The 24,345-nt window shown below is 38.1% G+C and overlaps 1 protein-coding gene across 6 annotated transcripts in view; it reads right to left on the bottom strand.

Moving 5' to 3' along the window:
• Positions 1 to 24,345, bottom strand: part of LOC116313443 (piezo-type mechanosensitive ion channel component 2) — a 92,135-nt gene that overhangs the window by 14,464 nt on the left and 53,326 nt on the right. For 2 of the 6 annotated variants that reach the window (XM_039601953.1, XM_039601950.1), the window contains 21 exons: positions 22,575 to 22,735; positions 20,734 to 20,910; positions 19,838 to 19,960; positions 18,225 to 18,425; positions 17,936 to 18,140; positions 16,815 to 16,901; positions 16,174 to 16,339; positions 12,514 to 12,757; positions 12,212 to 12,314; positions 11,553 to 11,709; positions 11,287 to 11,376; positions 9,630 to 9,751; positions 9,328 to 9,396; positions 8,059 to 8,165; positions 5,751 to 5,849; positions 4,864 to 4,984; positions 4,705 to 4,785; positions 3,927 to 4,093; positions 3,607 to 3,800; positions 3,204 to 3,377; positions 174 to 836 (listed from right to left, as the gene is read on the bottom strand). In XM_039601953.1, coding sequence (XP_039457887.1) covers positions 174 to 836; positions 3,204 to 3,377; positions 3,607 to 3,800; positions 3,927 to 4,093; positions 4,705 to 4,785; positions 4,864 to 4,984; positions 5,751 to 5,849; positions 8,059 to 8,165; positions 9,328 to 9,396; positions 9,630 to 9,751; positions 11,287 to 11,376; positions 11,553 to 11,709; positions 12,212 to 12,314; positions 12,514 to 12,757; positions 16,174 to 16,339; positions 16,815 to 16,901; positions 17,936 to 18,140; positions 18,225 to 18,425; positions 19,838 to 19,960; positions 20,734 to 20,910; positions 22,575 to 22,735 — 3,511 coding nt within the window. The remainder of the gene's footprint in view (positions 1 to 173; positions 837 to 3,203; positions 3,378 to 3,606; positions 3,801 to 3,926; positions 4,094 to 4,704; positions 4,786 to 4,863; positions 4,985 to 5,750; positions 5,850 to 8,058; positions 8,166 to 9,327; positions 9,397 to 9,629; positions 9,752 to 11,286; positions 11,377 to 11,552; positions 11,710 to 12,211; positions 12,315 to 12,513; positions 12,758 to 16,173; positions 16,340 to 16,814; positions 16,902 to 17,935; positions 18,141 to 18,224; positions 18,426 to 19,837; positions 19,961 to 20,733; positions 20,911 to 22,574; positions 22,736 to 24,345) is intronic. The other 4 variants (XM_039601951.1, XM_039601952.1, XM_039601955.1 and 1 more) reach the window with 4 other exon arrangements.

Below are 24,345 nucleotides of genomic sequence, written 5' to 3' on the forward strand. Positions count from 1 at the left end.
CTTAATGAATTACCAGAACCTTTGCAGTAATTTTACACATATATCACATGATTTCACTGCTCTGCCCCACTTAAGATCATAATGGGCTCTATGTGTGGCCCAGCATGTAAAATGAGTTTGACATCCCTGCTTTAAGGTCTAAAACTTTAATGCTCAACATTTTTTTTACTTACTTGTTGAGCAACAGTTCACTGGCCGTCAGCTCAGTAGTCATAGAGGGCAACATGATGTCCGACCTGCTGTCTGAGCGGCTGTCTGAGGTCATGACCATGCACCTCTTCCTATCTGTGTCACTCTCATCGTCACTCACTTCCAAGCGGTCAAAGCTGACTGCCTTGCTATAGCTGGGAGGCACATCCGCATCAGATGTTTTAGAGGCATCTGTATCTGGAGTGTAGAGCGGCCCTGTTTGACCCTCCGTAGGCATGAAGTCCTGCTGTCCTGCACCATCTTCACTCTCAGTGATGAACTCTTTCTCCTGGGCAGAAGGAGAAGCCTGTAACTCTTCCACTCTTAAGGAGGGGCCCTCGTCTGGACCAAAAGACTCCCAGGGAGCCTCCTCTCTCTCCTGGTCCTGCTGTTCCTGTAGTCCTTCTTCACCCTCTAATCCCTTCTGCCCTTCCTCCACCACCTCTTCTTCCTCTTCTTTTTTTTCTTCCTCCCTGGGCTCTCCATCACTCAATGCCACACCCTCAGCCTCCCCAGTCTCATCAAACTGTTGACATTCCCTGGGAACCTGCTGCTTGTCTTCCCCTTGATCCTGCTCATCCTCCACTTCTTCTATGGTATCAGTAGTTCCCTGTCTAGAGTAAATTATGACACACTGGGTTGGCTCACTGTGAACGACAAAACAAAACAAAACAAAACAAAACAAAACAGGCATTGTGTCAGATATGTTTATTTGTACTTTCTAAATATTGATTTGGGTTCTCAGTATATCTGGAATAGATAAAAACTGGCATCAAGCAGAAAACAAGCGTGTAGACACACTAATACATTTTTAGACTACATTAACTCATATAATGGAGTTTTATTTGTAAGCACTGACAGGACCTGAAAATGTTTAAGGGCAAATTTCTGCATAAAAAATGATATTACTTTAATCCACCTGTTTAGCCTGTTTTAACTTATTGGCAAGTTATTCACAAATTATGGGTTAACACAACAGGAGTTGTTTTTTAATAGTGCTTCAAAAAAGTGTTTGCCCCCTTCCTGATTTCCTAATGTCTTGCATATTTGTCACATTTGCATGTTTCAGATCATCAAACCCGAGTAAATACAAAATGCAGTTTTTAAATAATGTTTTTATTGATTAAGGGAGAAAAGTTATCCAAGCCTACCTGGTCCTGTGTGAAAAAGTAATTGCCCCTCTTGTTAAATCATGAATGAACGGTGATTAACCACATTTTTTGGAAAACTGAGTTCAGTTTGACTAAACACACTCAGGCCTGATTGCTGGCAGACCTGTTGAATCAAGAAATCACTTAAATAGAATCTGTCTGACAAAGTGAAGCAGGCTAAAAGATCTCAAAAAGCAACACATAATGTCACAATCTAATGAAACACCTGACAAACAAAGACACTGACATCTATCATCTGGAAAAGGTTACAAAGCCATTTCCAAGGTTTTGGGACTCCAGTGAACCACGATGAGAGCCATTATATACAAATGGAGAAAACTTGGAACAATGGTGAAGCTTCCCAGGAGTGACAGGCCAGCCAAAACTACTCCAAGAGTACACTGATGACTAATCCAGGAGGTTACAAAAGACCCCAGAACAACATTAAAGAATCACAGGCTTCACATGTCTCAGTTAAGGTCAGAGATCATGATTCAACAATAAGAAAGAGACTGGGGAAATATGTCGTCCATGAGAAAGTTCAAGGGGAAAACCAGTGCTGACCAAAAAGAACACAAAGGTCTGTCTTACATTTGCCAAGAAACATCTGGATGATCCCCAAGACTTTTGGGAAAATACTCTGTGGACGGACAAAACAAAAGCTGAACTCTTTGAAAGATTTTAGTTGTGTTACATCTGGCGTAAAAGTAACACAGCATTTCACAAAAGGAACCTCATACCAACAGTAAAATATGGTGGTGGTAGTGTGATGATCTGGGGCTGTTTTGCTGGCTCAGGACCAGGAAGATTTGCTGTGATAAATGGAACCATGAATTCTGTTGTCTACCAAAGCATCCTGAAGGAGAATGTCCAGCCATGGGTTCCTGACCTCAAGCTGAAACACACTTGGGTTCTGCAGCAGGACAACGATCCACAACGCACCAGCAAGTCCACCTCTGAATGGCTTTAGAAAACAAAAATGAAGACTATGGATTGGCCTAGTCAAAGTCCTGACCTGAATCTGATGAAATGACCTTAAAGTGGCTAAATTAGAACAATTCTGCAAAGATAGGCAGGCCAAAATTTCTCCACAGCGCTGTAAAAGACTCATTGCCAGTTATCACAAATGTTGGATTGCAGTTGTTGCTGCTAAGGGTGGCCCAACCAGTTATTAGGTTTGTGTTTACTTGTGTTATTTTTGTCTAATATTTAAGTTTGTTTGATGATCTGACACATTTAAGTGTGACAAAGATAGAAGAAAATAGGAAATCAGGAAGGGGTCAAACACTATTTCACACCACTGTATGTATTACATTCTGGATTGATCATCTAAGTGTTGCATGGTTGGCAGAGCCTCTGGACAATCACATTTGCAAATAATGGTCCTTCTGCCTTTTCAGTATAACGATAACAATAACAGAAGAATAATAGCTGGTTAGTGCAGAAGGCTAAGATGCACTTTAACAAATATGCTGTTAAAGTTCATCTTGTGTCCATGAAAGAAGAAGAAGAAATCAAGCAGACATCATTTGGAACAGTTTTTCAAACATGTCACAATATCAGCAAACCATTAGAAAGGAACTCTCCCTGTCAAAGTAAAACTATTGTTCAGCATAACCAAAAAAAGAAAGAGTTGTTTAAAAGAAGCAGGTCACAATTTACAAAACCGCTTCTTGTAATAATATTATTACTGAACAACAACTTGTGTTTAAAGTTAAAAAAAATGGATTTGTGACAGAATGAAATACAAAAGTATAAAAGTTTGAAATAGAAATCATGCAGTGATTCGGCAGACATTAAAAATCAATGCAAGACTGATGAAAACACAAAAAAGACAGAAGAGATGCAATGAAGGCCCAGCACCTGGATATGAAGCTGCTGCCGCTGTCCATTGATGAGCTGGACATATCCAGCCTAGGTGATCTTTTAAGTTTGGGCCTGGCACGCTCACTGGTTTTGGGAATGCACTCTGGCATTGCATCCAAGTCTTCCAAGGTGGATTGACGAGAAAACAGTGTGGTGGCGTCAGTGCAGCCACTGATTGTTGTGAGAGCGACAAATGGGATGATCAGTGGTAAGAAGGATGACATGAAATCTATGTTATGTTACACAAGAGACATGATATTCTGCAAATAAAAAGCAAGTATACAGGTTTTTATTGCTTCTTTCACATTGCACATTTGCACAGTACTGTCGCATAAAGACAACCTGAAACCGTTCATGATGGGAACTCGTTTAGTCTCTACATTGCACTGCTAATCTGTACCTGGACATGCTCTCTCTGGAGGCCGTGGACTCCTGGCTCTCCATCCGGTAACCTCCTCTCCTTCTGCGGACCCTGGTGGAGCCCGAGACTGAGTCGTCCTCGCTCAGCACATCCATGCTTGCCTGTCTGGACATGTTAAGCCTCATGGCCTTGTGGTAATAAACATGGATGCTCTCTCTGGATGGCACGTTACCCTGGTAGGAAGAGAAGAGATCCGATCACAGGTATTCCACTGAGTGATTTTATAAATGATTCAATGAAAGCACATTTAAATTAACTCTACTTCTACATGTTTAAGGTCACTGCGGAGAGCTGCGTACCTTCTTGACCTCTCGAGTCAGCATGCAGCGCTCTAAACGCAGCACAGTGGAGATGTCAATGTACTCTCTGCACATTTCATTCATCCATTTAGTGAAGCTTTCCACCGTCGTCTGGAAGAGCATCCAAGTGACCTTGATGATGTTGAACACTCGTTTGATGATATTGTCTGAGGAAGAGCACACAACAGAAAATGCATTAAACATGGTCGAATTAAAAACTCATACTTAAATAAACCTTTTCATTAAATAATTTACAATGTTGTATCTTCCTTGAAATAATGATTTCAGTCATTCCTGCCTTAGTTCCTATCACCGTTGGGATCCTGATTTGCTGCAATTGGCCATGGGAGTCTAATCGCTAAATAGCTAAATTGATTTCTTATATTAATAAATCACATTTAATTCCTACTAATTATCTCTCCTTATTGCACTAAAGTTATTGCACCCATAAATCTGTTTAGTTGTACAGGGGATTTACAAAAGTTGCACCATTTTCTAAACACAGACAAGTTAATCAATTACAGTATCAAGCCCAAAAAGTATGACATTATTTCTGGTTGGTTTTTTTTGCTGAAACAGCATGTTCACGAACCAGCAATCTAATAAATATTAATCTGATTTAATCACTGAAAATACTGATAGCTTAAAGATTCCCACTGGAAAATACATTTTAATATGTACACCAGTTTTTCTCATGATGGAGAATTTGGTCATTGTAAATTGGAGAACTGTAATTTGTAAAACTGAGTGTCATAAAACTGCTTAAGGAAAAACCAACCTGGGCCACCAGATTTCTTGTTCTCATCGTCTTTTTCTTGCCCATCAGACAGCTCGCCAAGGTCGATGGTCACGCGACCTGCTGACGTACAGTAATGACAGTACTGTATAAATTTCTGTTTCAAGTCATCAAACATTTTCCTTTCTAAAACTGACTTACCATCTTTCTTGCTTTTCCTGTGTCTAACTCCTTTGGTGTATCTCTTCCAAAATTTGCGCTTCGCTTTGCCTCGCGCCCTGAGAGCAGCTTTGGGGTCTGTGATCCAGGTTTGATACATATACTGGAGAAAGGAGGGTAGCAGTTAATTTTTAATGAAAGTCACAGACGGGAATTATGCCAAAGCCACAACAGAAAAAAAAAATATTACAAACTTTATATATAATCATTAAAAGTCATGTAAATGTTATGCTGCTCTATTTTAGTATTTCTTAAATCTAGCCTAGAAATAAAATCAACAATTCATCGTAGTGAACATTCATATTATTAAAATACCAATTATATCTTTTGTTTGCCTTTTAAACAAAATATGCTTGAGATTTATTTAATGGAAGAGCACCATCACCTTAATTTACACCAGAGCTTTAGAAAAAAGGAAACAAAAGCGAGGGAGACATTTGTCCAAGCAAGTTTTTTAACTCTGACTTTGGTTTCTAAAACTTGTGTAACAACCTATAATACCTATTTTACACCAAAAAAAAAAATCTTTACCAGGAATAGGGACCACAGATCAAATTTGAATTATATTGTACGTTACGTATGTGATAGATCGTCAGAGCAGCGGGCCACATAAAATGGCCATGACACACATGCAAACAGCAATCAGTCAGACAGTAACAATACATGGTACAAAAACATTCTCATTCCAAGTCGAATTTGGTGATCTATGTCAGTTTATTGTTTTGGAACCGGATGAATAAACACATCTATTAATTTACAGCATGTTCACCAAACACGAGCTGGAAAGGCAGTTGTCTGTGGTGTTAGTTGTTATTTGAACTGGCAGATGTTCACAGAGAGAGCCAGCTGTGTTAGATGAGGGTGAATACCTTGCCTGCCTTCACTACATACTGCAGCACAGTTTTAGGCAGCTTAATGACAGATTTGGGTAAAGCCAGAAGAGCGGAGACAAACTTCCCAATAGCTCTCTGAAGAGAGGGAACAGAGTGGGGAGAGGGTTAGTAGAAAACAATTTCATACTGTTAGAAACAACCGAGGTTAATTGAGCACTATATAAATACAGGCCATTTACCATTTACCATTTAGGAGGCAGTGAGCAAGAGGAGGATTTCAAAGCAAAATTATAGGTGTTTATTAAAAGGTTAGTGCCTACTGCATCACAAATCACATAGAGTATTGTGCAAAAGTCTTCTTTATATTTTTCTAAGAAAATGGGCTATAGGTCCAGTTATTTATTTAAACATGTGCATGGAAAGTGTGCAGTATCTAAATTAAGATACAGAGTTTAAATTTTAATGAGCTTGACAGTCAATATTTGGTATTATCACCATTATTCTTAAACACAGCCTGAGCAGTCTTCAGGAATAGTTCTCCAGGCTTTGGTGGTCTTTTGGTCTGTTTTCTGTCAAGATGATCCCACACTGCTTCAATAACGTTGATGTCCAGGCTCTGGGGAGACCAATCCATCACTGTCAGTGTTCCACTGTGTAGTTTTTCTATCCAGGTACACTTTTACTGCATTGTCAAGCTGTTAAATGAAGCTGCTCTCAATAAGATGCTTTCCAGATAATATTGCACGATGGATCCAAATCTCGTGGCACTTTTCTGTGTACATAATTCCATAATAATTCCAGTTTTGACTAAATCCCCAACATTGCTAGCTGACATGCAGTCCCAAACCGTAACAGAAACTACACCGTGTTTTACAGATGACTGCACTGATCTCTTCTTGACCTCCTCTGCTGATGAGAATTTGAACCAAAAATTTTTAATTTTTATTCCAGTTCTTGTGTTTGTTAATTTGGTGTACCTTGTAAACCAATGCCCTGTTTCTCAAGGACATGACTTTAAGATACTGTTCATCTACAGTAGATCGTGTTTTTCTTCTTTACAAAAATGTATAGACACAATACTGGTTCACCCCTTGAGTTAGGAGCCTTTTAATGGTTGGATGACTCATAGGCCAGTGTTAAGTGGCTTAACAAACAAAAAAACATTCCTCTAATAAAAATAGTCAGGTAGACGAACTGGACTGAAAATGAGCGAAAAAGCAGTCAATGTCCAAAGAAAACCTTTGGGAGACCTTCAGAAAGCCTGGGCACTTATTGCTCAAATCCACTTTAAAAAATGACTGCTCGAGACTCGAGGCTCGAGACTTTTGCACAGTACCATACATCCCAACTTCTACATTTACCCAGGAAAACAGGAATTAACAGTACTGTAAGTGTAAAACTCTTTCTAGGTGATATCTTTATATATACTTTTATTGTTTCATTTTCATTCATCAGTTGGGGTGTTTGTGATAGTGGGAGGGTTACAGACATGAGTTGAGAAAGAGGCCAGAAAAACAGGCTATAGTTGTGGTTACAACATGATGAAGAAGTCTTCCATTGTGCTTACATTGTATACACAAATGAAATGTTATGAAGTGTTATGTCTACCTGTGGATGTGAGGACAGAAAAAAAAAAACATCTGCTCACTCATACACAGAGGTACACAGTACTACAAATACTGCTGTATTTCCTCTTTCCAGAATAACACCTTTGTGTTTTAAACTTCATTTGCTTCTCCACTTCTGCTTTAAACATGGTATGTGAGCCAATATGACATCATTCACTATTTTGGCTGTTGCTATTCAGTTTTTTTTTTTAAAAAAAGCAAACATCAGAAGTGATGGGTGGATGTGCTTGAGAAACCTGCAAACTCATAGAGTAACAAGTTGTCAATCAGAAAGTATACTCTGGTTTATCATCTAATTTATACTTTAGGGGCCATAAATTTTTAAAAAAGAGCATCATGTTGTATTAGTCAAGACTTTGAAAATAGCGACTGACACCATAAACAATTTAAGAAAGTGCTACTGAGTCTATAAATCATGTGAGAAATAGGGTCACTTTCCCATAGACTTCTGTATAAGCAGACTTGTTTTTACAATGCAAGGAGCTGCCCCCTGCTGGCCATTTGAAGCAATGCAACCTGCATTATGCATTCGCTTTGCTTTTATGATCCAAGGCTACGTCCACCTTTTACACATAGTTTACTATAGTTGTAAAGAAAAGTAATAGCTTAGAGAAGCCAATTAAAAACTATTTTGTAAAAAAGGACATCCATAACCATGTTCTTCTCCTTAAAATAGAATAACAGCATTTCCCACTCTGAAGCCAAAATATAACCACCTGAAATGCTGACTTCTTTGGTGGATCGTCATCTTTTTTCTCTTCTTCCTCCTCTGCTTCTTCTTCACTGTCAGTTTCAAACAAGTAGTAGTCTCCACTTCTAACCACTGAGGGGCAGAGTGTAAAGCACTGTTACATTCACTCAAACAGAGGCTGAAGTCATTTATTGCTTTTATGACATTAAAAAAAAAACAGCAACAATAGGTTCTCTTGCTGTAAGGAAGAAATACAACCACATTAAACTCTCTATATGTTTCACTATCAAACATTTGCATATATCTATGGTTGGTTATGATATAGACGCACTTTTAAGAGGATGAAACCACACGTTAGTAAAATTAACGAAAGTATGAGCAGAAAACACAATGAGGAATGTCTGTTATTCTCATATTTCAGTCGCCCTGGAGTGACTCCAGTCTACAGTAGTTAAGTGTTAGAAGCAATGGGATAGACAAGGCTGACTTATGTCCTTGAACAGAACCGCAGTGGGCAGGAGATGAGGGGAGGATGCTGGGAAATGGAGATGAAACATCAAATGACAAAGAGATAAAATGGAGAAATAATTTGAAAATGTCATGTGGGGGTGGAGTATGATATGAGACATGAGTTCAAAACAAACAGGCAACCGCTGTATTGACTCAGGGAAATGCTGGTATTTTTTTTTTTTAATTTACCACAAACCGACTGTAAAAGCCATAATTTTACATATTTAATCACTGGTCTGATTGCTGTTCTATTTTCTCCTAGGTAATGCCTGTTTGGTGATCATGTCTGCAGACAAAGAATGAACTAAACCTTCAGCCTTTATTCCAGTACTGAGAATGAAGGCTTGTCAGCTTCATTTCTTTGCTTGAAAATATTTTGCAATAGAGTGATTCTCTACTGTAGGCTCTTTAGGTGAGACCAGTGATGAGTTTATGTTTTAAACAACGTCAAGTATAAAACCTCCAGACGTTAGTCATTTTCCCTTTCTTCATTGCTTCTATTTAAGGCAACCCTGTGCTGCACTCGTGCTGAGACTGTTACGCTTTTATAAACCTAAGAGTCTCGCCACACTTGCTTTGTAAAGTTACGCAAGAGCTACAGGTAACGGGGATCCTTAAATAGAGACAGAAAAAGATTAAAGTCTGGAGGGAGAAGGCAGATACTATATGATGTTGCCTTTAGAGCCCATGGGCAGTATGGGAATCCTCAGCGTTCTGGTCAAGGACACAAGGGCCAATCAGAGTGGAGGAAGAGAAAAAAGAGGTTTTGGGGGGGTCAACCTACTGGAAGCATGGTCAACCCACGGCCTCCACCACTGCTTTTTTTTGGTCTTGGCTTTCGTTGGCTGTGCTCCTAAAATTTCACAAATACATCAATGAAACATTTCATAAGAAATTCAGTTCTGTAAACTTCAAGACACAAATCTAGTATGTGAAGCTTTTTATTTAGCTCCAATGCTAATAGAAATGACACTATTATAGACATTCTGTTCTTCTTATAAACGAGCATGAATTACACTCTCGCCCACCCTCCTTGAGCAATACTAAAACTCATAGTACTTCTACACCCAGCAGGCTTTGTCATACCATCATCATCATCCTCTTCAGGCGGGACTATCGTCTGTCCATCTCCAGAATGTTGAGCCAGGCTCAGCATCTTCTCCTTGCCCCGCTTAAACTTTTGCTGCCTCAACTTAATGCGCTCCATCCTGATTAGATCAAAGAGAAAGTGACAAGACACGAAGAATCGACACAGAGGAACAGTGTAACAGAATGACCATAAACACCTCCAGGCTTCATGTGGAAATTACTGTACGTTACGTAACAATGGAGAGCTCATTAGAGAGGGCGAGTGGACATCATCAGAGCTTGTGAGTAACCCCTGAGTTACTATGAGTGTTTCCAGGAAACAATGACAACTGAGCCAGGAGACACTTTGGGTCAAGTTTTTCTGCATCATGTTTACCTAGCTGTGAGCTAAATTAGAGGGAGCCTAATAAAAGACACTCGAAATTATGAAACAGACATAACAATGTTTTAGTTTAACTCAGTGTTTAGTGATATTTTGCATTTATGTATTCTCATCAAAAACAATAAAAGACCTGGTGCAGCTAAAGTCAATCAACTAAACTTAATTCTCATATAAAAAGAATTAATCACACATTTGAGTCACTGTGTTGCACTGCAAGACACGCTTTTCATCATTACCCTGAGTGCTCCGACTGACAGCCTCACCTTCCACATCTACTCTGCCTCCTCTCTCAGCTCTTGACATTTCTCAAGCTTTTCGTGTTTCTTCTTCCTGATGTTGCTATGTTCATCACTACTATGTCTGGTTGGTTAGCTATCACCAGTTTGTCCATCTGTATCTGGAAGTCCAACAAGATCTTTGCTTCTGAGGGGGTTCATAGGCCTGAACCCCCTGAGCCAGATGGTTAACAAGTAACAAAGAGAGGGAAGGTAGCTAGAACTTAGGGGATTGTACTACCACAAGGTAAGATTCTGATTCTGATTGAAGGCATCAAGGACAGCTAAAAGTACCTTGGAATCCCACAGGCAAATGGGAACTAAGAAGCACTCATAAGAAAAACCGCAACCACTTAAGGCAATCTCAGCAGAAATTAAGATGTTTGTCCAACCTTCTGTTATCCAAGTTTGGTGAGCCTGTGCAAATTATAACCTCAGTTTCCTGTTTTTAGCTTCCCGAAGTGACACCTCATTTGGACTTCAGTAACCAAGTTGCTTCAAGATTTGACCTGTTGTGCATTCTGAGATGTTCTTCTGCATACCTTAATTATAATGTGTGGTTATTCAGTTACTATTGAGTTAACAAACAAGTGTATCTAGTAAAATGACCAGTGGGTATATATTTGCACCCAAGTGCCATGATGAAGCAAAGCAGGAAGTAGTAAAATTAAATTTTTTTCATGGGATATAAGGATAGAGTTCAGATAACACATTTTAATTAAGAGGAAGGAAAAGCAGCAGCTAATTATAGCAACTACTGGGTAGAAAAAAATGAATTCTGATTTAATTTAAAGAAAATTAAAAGAAAATGAAAATTCATGATTAAAAAAAAATCCTTCACTTGTCATTGGTTTTGCTTTTTTCTTGTGCAGACAACTGCAGAGCAGTTACGTGTCTTAGGAAAATAATCACTTTTCCATTCAGTGTTGGCTCAAAAGACAATGACATCACAGACACATCATTTCATCAAAGGGAGGTTAAATGTTTGGAGTCTCACTGTCTCTTCAGCTGCTCCACGGACTTGCGCTCCTCCTCCAGTCTGGCTCTCACTGCCTTCACTATAGTTGCTTGGAAAAGTTCTGCACCTCTGAAAAACACAGAAAGACATTAGGGAAACATTTTGTTTGCGACGCCTGTATTTGTCAGGTAGAAAAGTTTATGCTTTGAGAAGAAATTTTAATGCACGAGCTTTGGTCTTGAATAAATCAAATCTGTATTTCTAATTAAATTGACTCCATGTAGCTGTCTCACTCAGTTAAATACCTGGAAGCGAGGATCTGTGATGCTCTGATATCTGCCACCACATGTAGAAAGTAGTAACTCATGAAGACTCGTCGCTGCAAGAGCAGGAAAGCAAAGCAGATACTGTCCCAGATGATGCCGGCCTCATTGCTTGGCACCTCACAAATATCCTTAGCATCTGGAATTCACATACAACACAGTCATATTTATTAATCAGGCACAACATTATGACAACTGACAGGTGGCGTGATTAACACTGATTATCTCTTCGTCGTGGCACCTGTTAGTGGGTGAGATACATCAGGGAGCAAGTGAACATTTTGTCCTCAAAGTTAATTTGTTAGAACTGGGAAAAATGCAGACCGTATACACCCTTTCATGGAAACCTGTTTCAGCAGGATAATTCACCCTACCATGAAGCAAACATGGTTCAGGAATGGTTTGATGAGCACAACAAGTTTAAGGTTTTGACTTCCAAAATTCCCACATCTCAATCCAATAGAGTATTTTTGGGATGTGTTGGACAAACAAGTGCCATCCATGGAGGCTTGGATGGGACTTGGGTTTTTTAAATTATTATTAACTAAGTTATAGGATTATACCTGCAAGTTGTTCATGAAAGTTAAAGCTATGTTTTAGTAATGAAAGTAGAAATTTGAGTCAATTCACCCTCTGCTTACTTGTATTTATGTCGTAGCCCTTGATGGTGCATGCCAGACTGAACACCTGGATTAACCAGCAGTGGTCCTGTAGCAGTTGGTTGATGTACCCACAAGCCAGGATCTAAAAACAATGTCGCTTTATTACACACTATAAATATTGCATTTTAACTGTCAGTTAAAATAGTTAAAACTTCACATTTGTATTGCTTTGTAAATACTATGCAGATAATGTTTTCAAATCTTAGCGGTTTATCTCTTTTTATGTTGAAGATATACATGATGATAATGTTATTATAATCAGTTTGCCATATATTACTTACAGATAAAATGTTCTTCATAGTAATTACAAAGATGTTGTAGGCAATCAGGAAGTCCCAGTAGTGAAGGATCTTTCTGATTGGCTTCAGCAACAGGTCTCCACCAAAGAGCAGGAAGTAGAAGCAGGCCACCAAGTAACCCATACAGAAGACGCTGATACGTGTGGTTCCAGTGATGAAGATAATAGTGAGGACAAACCAGAAAAGGTAGCTGAACATGATAACTTTTAGCATGTCCAGGTAGGACCTAGAAATAGAGAAAAACAGTTTTTGTAAATGAAAAGACAAACAAGTGTCTGGTAGTTTAGAGAATAAGGATCCTTTCAAAAGCAGTACAGTGGCAGCCCCAAATGTGAATGAAAATTCCTAACCTCCACAAAAATAAATAAATAAACAGAGAGATCGAATATGACATCCCAACATGGAGTCATGTGAAAATGAAAGTGCATCCTCTTTCATCTGGTGACTATCAGGTTCTAAAATTAGGCAAATACAACCTCACATGAACAGCAACACATGACATATCACAGTGTCATTATTATTTATACAACAAGAGCTACATCTCGCCCTCCACAGACCTTAGTTAGCATGTTAAATGTTCATGATGGTATAATTAGAAAACTGATTCTGTCCAACAGCTGAAGGTTGGCTGAAATTGGGTCGAGCATGTGGACAATGATCCCGAAAACAGCTGTCTTGGTTGACATGCCTCTGCAACGTCGCATAGAGACCTGGGGTGATGCCAGACTGAGGTAGTGGTTCCCATCTTGCTCCAGCTATAGGGGGAATCACACTACTCAGCCTTCCTGGGAAGATCTATGCCAGGGTACTAGAAACGTTCACCTGTTAGTCAAACCTCAGATACACAGGAAGAACAATGCGGTTTTCGACTCCACCAGGCCCGCCCTTTGTCATGGATTCTGTTCATAATTTAATTTATAAATGGAGCAGTTTTGGAACTCATTTTCAGTGCTGGTGGAGGTATAAAGTCTTGGACTGCTTTTGTTTATATTCTGAAATCATTAGAATTCTGTTAGGAAAAAAGTAAAAAAATAAAATCCAGATTTCAACTTAAAGCTAAACATTTTATTTTAATTAAATTAAATATTTCAATTAAATTTAATTAGCAAAATAGTCGTTACTCTGTGTTCAACAACTACCGTTTTTCAACATTTTTCACTCATGTCTCGCAATGTCATCTTGTGTGGACTTATTTGAGCACTTGAATTCTCAAATAAATCCATAGAGTAAGACGTATATTTACACAAGGCCTGTTGCTGTCAAGAAAAAGCATTGAGGGAGGTGGATGTAGTTGATGAGCTGATTTTAATCCCCATGGACCCCAGCTAGCTGCTATTACAGGTTAGGGTACATGTTTACCACATAGCAAAAGTCAAAAGAGAATTATCTGCTCATCATTCACAATTAGGGTATCACTTAATGTCACTTAGAATCTGATCAATGAATGGGAATGAGAGCTGTAACCCGATCCTTTCGCTCAGCACAGGTACACTGCTGCATGTCTTGCGCGTCTCCAACATGCTAAGCGCATGTCTATGGCTCCATGTGAAAGGCTGACGATATGATGCGCAGAGTGGAAACATGAGATGTAGCGTGCATTAATTTTAGATACATGGGGCCACAGTAACAGCTTCAACTCTTTAGAAAGCAGCTCTGATGAAGTGGGTTTGGATGGGACGATGCGTTGAAGGGCCGGAACAGCTGAGTGAGTGTCCTTCTTCATCAGGGGGAGAAAATACCTTTTCCATACTTAAAAGCTATTTATTGAGTTAGAGTACAAGGAAAAAGCGTCTGAGTCGGGGAGTGACGGACAGAGTGTTTTTGTGGATTATGGATTTCTCCCCCCACCCCTTATCCGTAATTCGATTCTGGAGGGAAACGATGGAATAAGTGCAGAGCTGCTGTGGCATGGACAGACGGGCTGTACAGCTCTCTCTCTTGCGCTACTAGTGCTTGTTGATGGACACAGAGTGCGTTAATAAAAGACTTGTCCACTTTGCACACCAAAACAGTGGAATCTGAAGAGCACATAATCAATGAGTGTGGACAGGTCAGGATGCTCTTGCTGTCTTTTTAACTCCCGCCCTCTTCCCCTCAACATCCTGCGTTCACTCTTTATGTGCAAAGTCAGTATCTAGATCAGGAATTTCTAAATTATGTATACAGCATGTATTTAATAACATCCCTCACTAAGCCTCTGACATGAGCTACTGTCAGCTGTCATTTTTTTCTTACCTTTATTTTTCTGGGATAAAGTATTTGCTGACTGAGAATGTTCTTATTCAGCACCATCCCACTTAAGATTTCTGCAGTTACACAGTTAGCAGCCAAGCACAACAACAGTTTCCTTCAGAGCACACCTCTGACAACGCAAATGGCGGAAAGGGGGGTGGTTCAGCCTGTTTGTTGATCTATTTTGTCAGCTTGTGAAGCAGGACATGCCAGAAAAAGTCTGAGAACCAGTGCTCTAAGAGATACAATTGTGTTATTGTAATGGGAATGTGAAAACTTCAATCTGCGGATTGTTTAGTATCCATAATTTAGTAATTCCAAAGTTGTCTCAAATCATATACTTCCAGGGCAATAATTGCAGAGTGAGACAAACAAGGTAACAAAATAAAACACGAACCAACTTAAGATGTCACGAGAGTGCGTCACACACAAAAAAAGCAAAAAGAATTGGAGACAAGGAAAAAAACACTGAAAATGCATTAAAGAAATAATTACAATGAATCCGTCTTTCACACACATGTACATACATAACTGCAAATACACATTTGTGTTGTGCTGGACTATTCCCTTCAAGCAATTTGAGTTTAATATTGCTGAGAGAGATATATTAGGCTTTTTAAAGATAGAGACAATAGGGAGACAGAAAGGAAATTAGGGACAAAGACAGAAGATCCTGAGTAGAAATAAATTATGGATACTACAACAACCAAATGGGTTTTTCTTTAATGTTGAAGCCTGTTATAAATTTCTAAAACCAATTTTTGACTGTAAAATACTTTCAAAAAGCTTCAAATACACATACTTAGCTTTTAACAGCTCTACTTGTATGGAGCACATTTCAGTTTTGTATCCGACATCATAGATAGGCACCCAACATCATTAAGCATCAATTAGACTGGCTACTTCACTTCCTTTCCATTTCAGCATGTTGACCTCTATCTTAATGGTGGCTGAGCCACGCAATAGCCGCAAAATGATGAAAAGAGAATCTAATGTAAAATCTATTTCAGAAACTGGAAATCATTTAAAAAGGTACATACGGCAATACACTTTATCCATGTAGGACTAATAGAAATACGCAAGGCCAGAAGGCCAACCACTGTAGTGAGCAAAGCTTTGAATCAAGGATCCAGCACCAGTGCTGCCACACTAACTGATATGGCAAAAAAAAATGTCTTAATACACAGTATGTTGAAATAAATGTATCAAAACAATAGAGCACCAGCACTCATCTGCATTTTGTAGTATACAATACAGCATGTTTTCTGGCCTATCTGACCCACAATCCTCTGCCTCAGCTACATCTACAGAACATTTTAAGGCATACTACTTTCAATAAGTACTACTTCCAGCAGTACTTACTGAAAGCAAAAAGAAAGTATATCTAATTTGGAGTGTTAGCTGCGGTACCTGCAGTGGATAAAGTCGGGCACAGGGTTGTGGACGCTGAAGGAAGCTGCATCCAGGTCTCTGCAGATCTCTACATTGTCACCGGCCATGAGGCGGACAGCTGCCTTGTTCTCATCGTCAAAAACCTGCCTCTGGAGGGAGGCGCAGAGGAGCAACATGAAGTCATCTAAAAGAGGAGAGGAGATGAAAGTGTTTCTCTTTGTGGAATCAGTGTTAAATCTTCATAAGATAAAACAACTGTTTCTTTTTGCCTCTGACGGTACATTTGCTTTACTGTATTCAAGTCTCAAATTTTAAAAGTTAGCTTAGTTATTTAGAGACTGCAGACAAACGGCTTCATCCTTCTACTTCACTACAAGTCGAAAGTTTATTTGCAGTTTTTTAAACACCACTAGATGTGTTTGAGTGCTTTATTTACTAGTTACTTTATACATTATAATTTTAACACAAAATTATGCCATGTTGGAGTTTAAACTACAAACTATTGTAATAACAAAATGCTTCTGATATACTAATATATTGGTAAGAATAATCCACTAATATGATTAATCACATGGAGATTTACATCCATGTTTCTAACTTCTAATGAAGGATTTTCATTATTTCTTCAAACAAATTTTCACTTTAACTACAAAACTCACAGATAAGGAATGAAGGATTGGGCCTGCTGCGGAAATCTGGAATATAGAGCCACTTGACCACATTGTCATTTTCTGTCCAGGGATAACCTGAAAAGAGAAAATTATCATCAGACATATGTACGAACATCATAAAAATATCACGCTTTGCTTTGAAGAACCGTGAAAGAACGGAGCCATGACATGACATGTTTAAAAAAAGAAAAAAAAAAGTGCATCATGTGTTGACCATTTTTGTAATTACATGAAAAACAGCCTTAATTTATCTCTGAAACAATAATGAACTGACTTTTAACTTACATTATTTAAACCATTACATCATCTTCATTTAATGAGTAATTAAATCCGATGGTAACAAGTTATTCTACAGAGTGAGTTCGTTTATTTATTTATTTTTGTGCTGCAGCCTGGCATTGCTTCCAGCTGATGGGATGGAGAGACTTACTCAGTAATAAAATAATGATATCCCAACTTGCTATGGTTTTGTTTTACAGTTTGCATGAAAATAATAGACATTTTTTTACAGTTTAATGCAGGGTAACTGCATTACACTGTGGTGCTCATTGTCAGTGCTAGGTTACATTAGGTTTAGTGTATCAATTTAAAATAAGCTGATGATCCTGATTAGATTCACTCATCAGCGTATAAACTTTATACGATCTTTATACAGTTTTTAAGCTTTATAGCTCATGTAAAGTTTGTTTATTCTTGTTGAGTTCAGTTGGATTCCTAAATCCACAAACAGCAGTAATTCTCAGAGCAGCAGCAGAAAATGTTATCTGATCACAGCCTGTAGGCAAAGAAAACAAATCTACTTCAAATTTCTAAGTGATTCTCTTCCCCCACACTTCACTACTTCACGAATTCCACTTTAACTCCTGAATACAAGCAAAGAAAAATCTGCACGGTAAAAATTTCCTGTCTTCCTGGTGCCTGAAAAATTTTGCTGACCTACTTCACCATGGTGATATGGTGATGAGATAGATAAGCATCTTGGAGAATCAGTCAGTTATCTGGACCAGACACATTGTTAAGAATGACTTCTACGAGGAAATTAATCAGCTTTTGACTCACCAAGTGTCTGGTTATTGTGAGTGCAATCTGGCACATTTGATTACACAAACCTTTACAGGCTGCAGGTGGGATCCCGATGCAGACGAAGTACTGAACAGTAAGCATGCATGCCAGAAAGCAGCAGTACTTGGGCCAAATCTCAGCAATGGCTTTCCTTCTGCGCCTGTACAGCACCGCTATTAAGGCAAAAGCATGAAGCATGGCATAGAAGTCCATACGCTGCCCTATGACGTTGACGACCAACAGCAGGCAAGTCTAAGGGAGACACAAGAGGAGTGTACATGAAGCAGTGGAGCACAGTACACATTTTGACTATTTCTACTTCATTATGCCACCTACCTCAAGTCCAAACTTGTAGAAGAAATAGTTGATGAAGTATTTGATGAAGCAGACAATGTTGATGTCCAGGTGCTGCCGTGTGATGTCATGAAAGATAATCCTGGCAGCGGGAGGTGACAATTTGTTCCTCAGTCTGAAGTATTTCTGATGGCGGTAGATGGTTACCTCCAATGCTAACAGAGCTAGCATCCAGAAGTTGTTCTGCTCAGATGGTCGGAAGAGAAAATTCCCCAAAACGCTTAGATTTTATAAACTGTGTTTTTATAATATAGCTTTAAAAAATATTTAAACGTGATTAAATGGGCTGAGGATTACAGACGACGGGTTGGGGAGTATCCAGAGACCAACTTTAACATTGCTGGTTTTCCTCATTTAAAGGACAAAAAATGCAGAATAGTCCCAGTTATTGGCAACATTTGATTGGCACTTCATATTTTCACAAGGTCAAGGGAATTACATTAAACTACTAAAAGTGTGAAGAAAACAAAAACACAAACCCGACTTACAAGACTGCAATCAAGATGTGATTTGCTGGTGTGTGTGTGTGTCCTTCTCTGTTGCTATTTCTGTATCCCTAGTGACTGATTTCAGTACTGCACATTGAAACGATCTAAGTTACAAAGAAAATCTAATAAGAAATTCCCTTTTGCTCTTAGACAGTGGAGATGTAACTGCACGGAGGGATGATCTGAATCCCAGTCTGGCTTTTCATTATGCCAACAAACACATAATGAAAATGTTTCAATATGAAAACCACTGCTAACTAAATAAAATAGAAATTCTAAGTATTCAGAGTCTGAGATCTCACAAGTATTAAGTTCCCGTAAAAGTTCCAGGGGATGGGGGAAGATACTCACAAAAGAATCTTACAAATATTCCTCCTGACTGTCAAACATATAACTCATCATCTACATAAGAGTTCCTACAAAGGTGAGCTCTACAACCCGTTGAATTACAGTTAAGCAGCAGGTCTGCTGCCTGTGACAGCCTGTAGTTGAAAACCTTTGCTATGAACTGTTAACACTCAATATTAGGAGTACAGTTTTTTGGCTTTTTTAAATACATTTTGTTTATTTTAAAAATCCAAAAGTCTTGTGTTCATCTCACTGAATGAAACACAGATCACCTCCTCCCCTGTACAGAGATTTGGAGGTGCGGGTAAAACAAAGTGACACTCGGCAGGTGACACAGGAAAGTAAAGAAAAAGAATTAAACACCATCAACACAGACTGTTTTCTTAGGAATGTATTGCAGTGGAATATTTATTTAGGCCTGTTCTTTTTTCAGCTGACTGCATTTTGTGGAGTTTTGATATTATTTCAAATTAAAAACTGACTTTAAACAGTGAAATAGCACTGGGTGGGAGTGGGATTTAATTCTGATGTGTTAAACAATTCATATTTGACTGAATTACCCAAATCTGCATGAATTAAACATGAAATCGAGATTACTGCTGACATAAAAGTTAATAATAATTAAAAAAAACCCACATTTCAATATTCCTATAAACACGGTAGTTGTAAATTCATAATTGCTCTGTAAATAATAAAGAATAGAGTCTAATAGGCAGTGTATAACAACGACAAAAGAACTGTGGTTCATTTCGACCTTACCCTCAGGTAGCCCAGCAGGTCGTCATACTTCCTGAGGCCCACCCAATTGGCTGGATCCACTCTTCCGTTATACAACAGAGATTCTGGTAACATTAAACTCTTATTTGTTGAGTTTCTGCATAACTGTGGACAAAAACACAGTGGGTCAGTTTTCCAGATATGGACTAAGTCTAGCAGAATTAAAAACTAGGCCTAAAGTAGGAATTATGTTTTCATCAAACATGGTCAAAGTTTCAAATACCGAGTTCCGTGTGTGTAAGAGTAAGTCCCTATGAGCCAAAAATTCAGGATTCAAGCTGCTCTAAACGCTAATTTTAACAAAGATTTTTTTCTACCCTTGGCTCTGAATGATGTCAGAGAGAGCAGATATATCCTATGTTGGTCATTTCAGACACATTGCTTTGGTTGTAAGCATAGAAGTCCCACCAACCTGTAATTTAAACTTTCTTTTTATAAGGGCCAGACAATGGGAAGACACGTAGCTCAAAGGCAGAGGATCTAAAACAACTTGTTGTTTCAGATCTTCTGGAATGGATGAAGTGAGTAGCTGATCTAAGGTGAGTATACGATAAACAAGGATTATTTGATCTGTAAATCATCCAAAGCTTTGCTAGCAGAATCCAAGAATAAAAAATATGAAGCTTCAAATAACCACAGTACTTTAATTAAAATCTTGGAAACTAGCAGTAAGGCTTTTTGTCTCTTTTGGAATGCAAACATTTTATTCCAGAGTTTTTATGCCAAACGCCAACAAAAATCATGACATAAAGCAGGCGCACATCAATCAAAATCAAGAGAATCTACAAAAACTCTGACTTTAATTAAGGATAATAGGGACAATGCTAAAGAACAACATGTATTCTATACAACTTTGGTTGAGAAGCATTAATATTTACCGAAGTGCAGTTCTTGGAGTACTTGCTGGGATCTATTAAGTCCAGCTGGTACAACATTTTACATACGATGACGACACACGTCCAGACAGTGCAAACACTAGAGGCAAGGGGCCGGTACTGGCTGTACGGCAGTGCAAACGCCCAGGATGCAAGGAACACATAGTTGAACAAAGACACCTGCACAAAAGACAATAGACGTGATGAGTACAAAAAAACTCCTCAATCATTCATACCTCTTTTCCACAACTATGGCTATAAATTGTTTTCAATATAAAATTATTCAATACACACACACACACTGCACGCTGAAAAGAAAACAGGTGTAAATCAGTGATGATTGAAAAATTCCCCGAACCAGCAGCAAAAGAAGATCAAAACTACACTTCATGTTTGATAAACATCGTCATTAATTCCCTCTTACTTTTGCTGTTTTGCTGCCGACACAATAAAATCACACTTTCTGCACAGCTCTATGTCTCAATGTACTTCAAGAGCAGTTTACCATCAAAAATCTCTGTTTTCTGCATTAGTCGCTTGCTTATTACGCACCAGTCTACCGTTGTGTACAGTGCTGTCGCCCGCTGTTTCGCTCCGACAAGAAAGCCTCATTTCTGCTGCACTTTTTTAAAGTGCCAAATTGCAAAACACTTAGCTGCGTCTCTAATAAAACCTCTTTAACATTGCTCTGTTTCACTTCAACAGCATCAGGTAATGTTCATATGTTGATTCATGGTTTTCTTCCATTTTTGATCTACTGCAGAATAATTTATCTGCTATAAAAAGTCAGGCCAGGAAAATCTCCTTCATATTTTTCAGTTACTTTGACACAAAGACATCTGCTGTGATGCTCACACCTCTGATGAAGTCTCACAAGTGTCAGCTTTGTATACATAGATATAAAAATAAGCATATGTACTGATAAATTATCAGAATTATAAAATTCTGACTGTCTCAGTCAAAATTGAATCAAATCGAATTAATTCAGGGATCGAATCAAATCGGGACCTTGTGAATTGGAATCGAATCGATAAAAGAAACCGATCGATTCCCAACCCTACATCAGACACTATACTGTGTCATCACTTATTTATCAAAAACTAATCTAAAAAGCAGTGACCCAGTAAAAACCCGACCTACATGAATTCCTATGAGTGGGCTAAAAGTCCTCCACAATGACGTGGGAAGCCGATGAGGCCAGATAGAAAATGATTTCTGTACTTTAAGTTATTCAGGTGTCTCTCTAAGCTACCGAATAATGGGGTGTACTGTTTTAATACACCGTTTTTCATTTTGGATTAACTTTTGTTAAATTAATAATGACACCATTTTTTAGCTTATCTTTTTACTATGATTGTAAAGACTGTCAAATGAGTTTTCATGAGACTGGTGTGGTTATCCAAGTTAAACTTCATGTGTAAACTCAGAAAACCTCAGACTCTTCTTTACATCTCCAAACTGTAGAAGCTGTTACAATTCTCCAGAATCCCCCACACTATTATTTGGCTTGTATGCGGTATAGTAAACAGTTCAGTTTAGATTAGTGCTGCAAGAAATCAGCTTTATTTGTGTATCTGAGAAGTAGTTGCACTAAAATAGCAGCGCCTCTCCAGGATATACTGCGGTGTGCTAACAAAGGCAGGAAAGAGAAGATGGGACTCAAGTAAAAGCAGTTATAAACAGTACTCAGTTTTAGAACCAACAGGAAGGGAAACACATTACCACCTGTGGTGTTTTGATATGAATAATAATATTAAATAATAATAATAAAATATAACTTTCAGGCAGGTTTAACTTCGTCTTGCTGCGGGTACAAAAGTAAGTCAATTCTTCAGCTTTCATACCTCTTTGATAGCAACCATGACAACATAGCAGGAAACGATCTTGATGATATGGATCTCCAGTAACCACCAAATGAACAACTGCAGTTTGTGGAAATACTCCAGGAACTTGAGGAAGAGCACTGTCAGACGGTCAACCACCAGGTGCCATTTATTCTTCAGATCTGAGGAAAAAGAGACAAAAACCAGACACGTTTAAATGGGACAGCGACAAGACTGAAGAGGTGCAAACGGAAAGTGTTTAAAAACTAATATCCCTGTTTCTTCTATTTTTCATCTGCAAGTTTGTCAACTTAAGCTGGAAGATTGCACAAGCTTTACTTCAGGACGACGTTAGCTGACATTCCACATGTTTGTAATTTTCTACAGTTCATTCAGAAATAAACGGTAGATATACGGTTCCTTCTTTATATCCCTACATATATATATATATTCCTTGGTTATAATTATTTGTAATTGACGTAGCCACTGTATTTTTAGAGTCAACCCCTAAAGAAAATAATCAATTAATCTGACAAATTTGAAGGTTTGTTTATATATATATATATATATATATATATATATATATATATATATATATATATATATATGTATATATATATATATATATATATATATATATATATATATATATATATATATATATATATATATATATATATATATATATATATATATATATATATATATATATATATATATATGTATGTATGTATGTATGTATGTATGTATGTATATATATATATATATGAATAAAAGTAATAATAATAAGTAAGACGGTAAAGAAAATAGAGCTTTTACTCACTAATACCTTGCTGTAAATATTTAATTAAGCCTAAAACAATTACTCCTCGACTTCATTAGTCTGCCTACAGACAAAGAATAAACTATTAGAAACTAAATTTCAGAAATGTAATTTCAATTTTTTGGTTACTTTATGGTAGCAAACAAAGTTTTAATGTTTAAATGTTTCAAACCCAGGGATAAACACGTGTTTCATATTAATTCTGAAGCTGCTACAGGATTGTTAACATCATTTTTTCCAATATTAAAGTTGTGAAGTTTGATGAGAATGAGCTTAAAATATGTATTAACAAGCAAATTCCAAACTGCTGTTTTATTTAGCTGAGAAACAGGACTTAATAATTTGTTTTATATTCCCATAAAAAAAATGCTCTACCACTATATTATGTTAGAGGCTGTATATGTTTACAAAATCCATATTATCTCAGGCTTTAGTAGAGGCCCCATTGTTTGGCTAAGAAACTCGGAGAGAATATACCTCGTACAGCCCACAACTCATTATAAACTAAGAGGCCCTGCAGGGCCGCAGGGTTGTGTTTTATCACCCATTTTATTTTCTGTGCATACAAACAACATTTTCATTCAAGACTGTCTGTGTAAATATGCTAGTAATGCAGCTTTGGTCGGCCTTAGCAGGAGGGTAAAAGCGAGCGCTTGAGCTACGTGCTGTGTCGTAATGCAAAACTCGAGATAAATCAGCTGAAACCAAAAAACCTGCAGTACAACCGCTTTTACAACTTCTGCAGCAGTGATTAATAACTGGCTGGTGTGAGTGCAGGCAGAAGATACCAGGGCGGCAGCACAGAGCTTGACCTTTAAGGACCACAACGAAGTTGAGAGCAAACTGAAGAACTAGAGGCTTAGCACTAAATTCATGATGCATGACTCATGTGCGCTGGCTAGCTTTTTATTACCATCGCGCGTATGTCTATGACAGCTACTTGCAATCAGCATGACATTAATGTGCCAT

This window comes from Oreochromis aureus, linkage group 18 (genome assembly GCF_013358895.1).
Source record: "Oreochromis aureus strain Israel breed Guangdong linkage group 18, ZZ_aureus, whole genome shotgun sequence".
NCBI classification, from domain to species: domain Eukaryota; kingdom Metazoa; phylum Chordata; class Actinopteri; order Cichliformes; family Cichlidae; genus Oreochromis; species Oreochromis aureus.